Here is a 4,269-nt window from a genome sequence, read left to right on the forward strand (position 1 = left end):
AGGGGGGATCGTGGCAGAGTGAGGGGAGGGGGATATTGCTCCCATACCGAGGAGGCTGGCTAGATCATAAGGGGAGGAAACCACAGAGCACAGGGTGTTGAGAGGAGGCAGTACTAGCTAGAGCACCCGTAAGCAGGGCTACCTTGGATAGCACTTTTGTTGGTTATTCTCCTGGCATTCCCGTAGTGTTACAGGTGGTGGCGTTGGGATGACTCAAGCCGCCCTTAGGCCTGTGTCTTGACTCCCACCTTCCCACCAGAGACCATGGGGGATGCTCAGCTGTTTGCCAGTTTTAGGGCTGCCCTGCACACTGCTGATGTCTGCCTTCTTTTCTTCTTAGAGGTTCCAGTGCCCCAGGACCCAGCCCTTCCTGAAGAGAGGAGCCCTGGAAACCCAGAGATGGTTGCCCTTCTTACTGCTCTATCACAGGTGCACCCTAGTTTCTGTCTATACCATGGAGAATTTGAGGAACCGTTGGGCATATACCCTGAACAGGTCAGACAGGACACAAGTTTCCACTCTCCTTTGCCAGTTTAAGTTCTCAGTTCTGCATGTGTCTGGAAGGGGAGGAACTGCAGCTAATGAGATCAGTTATAACATCTCAGTCGGATCTACAGGCTCCAGAGCCTTTTGATTTGCCACCAACCAGAGGGACTAACAAAGTGGGATTATTTGGTAACACCCCAGTACAACTTTGAAGTTGTCAAGTGAGGGTTTGTTTTTGGTTTTAAGGAACAAACTTGATCGTCATTTGTAAGGATAACTGACTGTCCTGCAAAAACGATTTCTGATTTTGGGTGCTATCCTCTTCCAGGGACTGCATTCAGTCAGGCCATGGCATTCATGAAGACTTCACCATGGTCAAGAGCCCCACAACTAAGCTATGTGGCTGGAGAAAAAAGGAATAGAATTCATCCTTATTTTTTATTTTATTTATTTATTTATTTATTTATTTATTTATTTTGGCCGCGCTGCGTGGCATGCAGGACCTTAGTTCCCTGACCAGGGATCAAACCCGTGCCCCCTACATTGGGAGTGTGGAGTCTTAACCACTGGACCGCCAGGGAAGTCCCCATCCTTATTTATTTATTTTTTAAAATAAATTTATTTATTTATTTTTGGCTGCATTGGGTCTTCGTTGCTGCATGTGGACTTTCTCTAGTTGCGGCGAGCGGGGGCTACTCTTCCGTTGCTGTGCAGTGGCTTCTCTTGTTGCGGAGCACGGGCTCTAGGTGCGCGGGCTTCAGTAGTTGTGGCTCGTGGGCTTCAGTAGTTGTGGTTCGCGGGCTCTAGAGTGCAGGCTTAGTAATTGTGGCGCACGGGCTTAGTTGCTCCACGGCATGTGGGATCTTCCTGGACCAGGGCTCAAACCCGTGTCCCCTGCATTGGTAGGCGGATTCTTAACCACTGTGCCACCAGGGAAGCCCCCCATCCTTATTTTTAGATTGTAGTCAAGCTGAAGAAGAAAGTCCTGTTTATGCTGTATAGACTATGTAAGTGATGTGTGATTAGGTAAGGCCAGTTAGGGGAAGCTTCCTGGAAAAGATGAATTTTTGCAGAAATGTAGGTGGCACTAAAGTGTAAAATAGGGAGTTGAATGGTGACTTCTAAGACCTTTCTTGTATTTTAAACAGTATCCTCAGAAAGAAGAACATAGGCTAGTGCTGAGGGAACGTAGTGGGATTGGAGGGAGCAGGAAGCGGGCCAGTTGCAAAAGCGGAAACTTGGGAAGCAGCTACAGGATGAAACTCAGATGTCCTGAAAGGGAACCAAGTGTCCCATTTGAGTTTCTTTGTCTCCTGGATGGATTCTGCCTGTACCAATGACCTTTATTCCAGGAACAAAATATGAGGCTCCATAAAGCATGACATTTTAGTAGAATCTTTGTGTTGTTTCAGGGATTGGTAACTTTCAAGGATGTGGCTGTATGCTTCTCCCAGGACCAGTGGAGTGATCTGGATCCAACACAGAAAGAGTTCTATGGGGAATATGTCTTGGAAGAAGACTGCGGAATTGTGGTCTCCTTGTGTAAGGAATTTCAAGTGTTTCTAGAGTGTCCTGAGCACAGAGATCTTTTTCTTGTTGGAAATTGAGGGTGTCTTAGACCTTAGATTGTATGTACTACACTTCTCTTATGCCGACCCCACCAGTGACACTTAAGGACAGCCGAGGAAGATGGTGTCCTTTGAAGTTAGAGGGAAGAGAAAATGCCTAGAAAGTAGTTGGAAACCTCTAATAAGAAAACAGCTGTAATACTATAGTTTTAGTATGAGTTTAAGTTTAGTGTGAGTAGGTAAGCATGTCAGTTTTGAAACAAGCAATAAAAGTTGGAGACAATCTACTTACTTGAATATGGGAAAAGAGGGTAACATTGACAGCTGTGTGATTATTGAGTTGCTGGTGAAAGGCAAGAGATATGCAGTACTCCTCAGAGGTGCTCAAGCTAAAGAGACTGAAGGTTTGATGGACTGACCTGCCTATGTGATTGTTCTGCAATCTGCCAAACAGAAAAGATCTGCTCTTGACATGGGGAACAGTTGAACCAATCGTGATGTCCTGTTTTCCCTCTCTTGAGCAGCATTTCCAATCCCCAGACTAGACGAGATCTCCCACATGGGAGAAGAGCCTTTGATCCCAGAGATCCCAGAGGCACAGGAGCCTCAAGAGCCAGAAATCCTGAGTTTCACCTACACAGGTGAGGAGTGACAAAGGGAATGTGTCCCCCGAGCTGGCAGTTCCTCTGGTCAGTGTTTCTCTCGCCCTCTGGGGAACCCCTCTCACTGGTTCTTCTAACATGTCAGCCGACAGCACTGTCTCCCTCTGAAGCCAAATTCTTCTATCCTTTTCCCCTCTTCACGCCTATCATTGCTTTGAGGGATCTGTACTGCAAAATGGTGACAGACAAAAAAGGGGAACTTTTGGAATTGGAGCTATACCATTTTTTAAGCATTCATGTAAACCCTTGATCCCCAACCTCCGTATTTGTGAAAGGAGGATAATAATGTTTGCCCACACGAAGGCTGTTTACAGCGTGAGAGAGCATATAAGAAAGTGTCTGGCACACGACAGCCATTCAGTTGACTGGTTATTTCCTTCTTCCCAGCCTCTACACTTAAGAAACATGGGTCTCTCTCTATACGGTCTTGCCCTCCCAAAACCGTTTGAAAATCTCTCCATTGTGCACAAGGCATCATTACCTCTATAATTTCCTCTTTTCTCCTCTCTCCCTTTCTACAGGAGATAGGAGTGAAGATGAGGAGTGTCCTGAGCAAGCAGATCTGAGCTTGGAGGACCTACACAGGTCTATCTTGGGAGATGCAGAAATTCACCAGACTCCAGATTGGGAAATAGTCTTTGAGGGTGATCCAGGTAGACTTAACGAAAGAAGATTTGGCACAAATATTTCTCAAGTTAATAGTTTAACGAATCTTCAGGAAACCATGCCTGTCCACCCCCTGTTAGGGAGACATCATAACTGTACTGTATGTGGTAAAAGTTTCACTTGTAACTCCCACCTTGTTAGACACCTGAGAACTCACACAGGAGAGAAACCCTATAAATGTATGGAGTGTGGGAAAAGTTACACACGGAGCTCACATCTCGCCAGGCACCAAAAGGTCCACAAAATGAGCGCTCCTTATAAATATCCCCTAAACCGGAAGAATCTGCATGAAACCTCCCCTCTGGTCCAGGTTGTGAGAACTCCACCTGTTGAGAAACCCTATAGGTGTGACGATTGTGGGAAACACTTCCGCTGGACTTCAGACCTTGTCAGGCACCAGAGGACACATACGGGAGAGAAACCCTTCTTCTGTACTATTTGCGGCAAAAGCTTCAGCCAGAAATCCGTGCTCACAACACACCAAAGAATCCACCTTGGAGGCAAACCCTACTTGTGCGGAGAGTGTGGAGAGGACTTCAGTGACCACAGGCGGTACCTGGCCCACCGGAAGACGCACGCGGCCGAGGAGCTGTATCTGTGCAGCGAGTGTGGGCGCTGCTTCAACCACAGCGCCGCCTTTGCCAAGCACCTGAGGGGACACGCCTCAGTGAGGCCCTGCCGCTGCACCGAGTGTGGGAAGAGCTTCGGTCGGAGAGACCACCTCGTGAGGCATCAGAGAACACACACTGGTGAGAAGCCGTTCACGTGCCCCACCTGCGGGAAGAGCTTCAGCAGAGGCTACCACTTAATCAGGCACCAGAGGACCCACTCAGGAAAGACCTCCTAGCCCGGTCCCCACGTGCGGACACCTGCCTTCGACTCTTTCC

The 4,269-nt window shown here is 47.8% G+C and overlaps 1 protein-coding gene across 2 annotated transcripts in view; it reads left to right on the forward strand.

The window, feature by feature from the left end:
• The window catches only part of ZNF202 (zinc finger protein 202), an 18,829-nt gene extending 14,574 nt beyond the window's left edge, over positions 1 to 4,255 (forward strand). For both annotated transcript variants that reach the window (XM_007462802.1, XM_007462803.1), the window contains 4 exons: positions 341 to 429; positions 1,899 to 2,028; positions 2,579 to 2,695; positions 3,238 to 4,255. In XM_007462802.1, coding sequence (XP_007462864.1) covers positions 341 to 429; positions 1,899 to 2,028; positions 2,579 to 2,695; positions 3,238 to 4,229 — 1,328 coding nt within the window. In that variant the 3' untranslated portion in view covers positions 4,230 to 4,255. The remainder of the gene's footprint in view (positions 1 to 340; positions 430 to 1,898; positions 2,029 to 2,578; positions 2,696 to 3,237) is intronic.
• Positions 4,256 to 4,269: the final 14 nt, after the last annotated feature.

This window comes from Lipotes vexillifer, unplaced genomic scaffold (assembly GCF_000442215.2).
Source record: "Lipotes vexillifer unplaced genomic scaffold, Lipotes_vexillifer_v1.1 scaffold1447, whole genome shotgun sequence".
NCBI classification, from domain to species: Eukaryota; Metazoa; Chordata; class Mammalia; order Artiodactyla; family Lipotidae; genus Lipotes; species Lipotes vexillifer.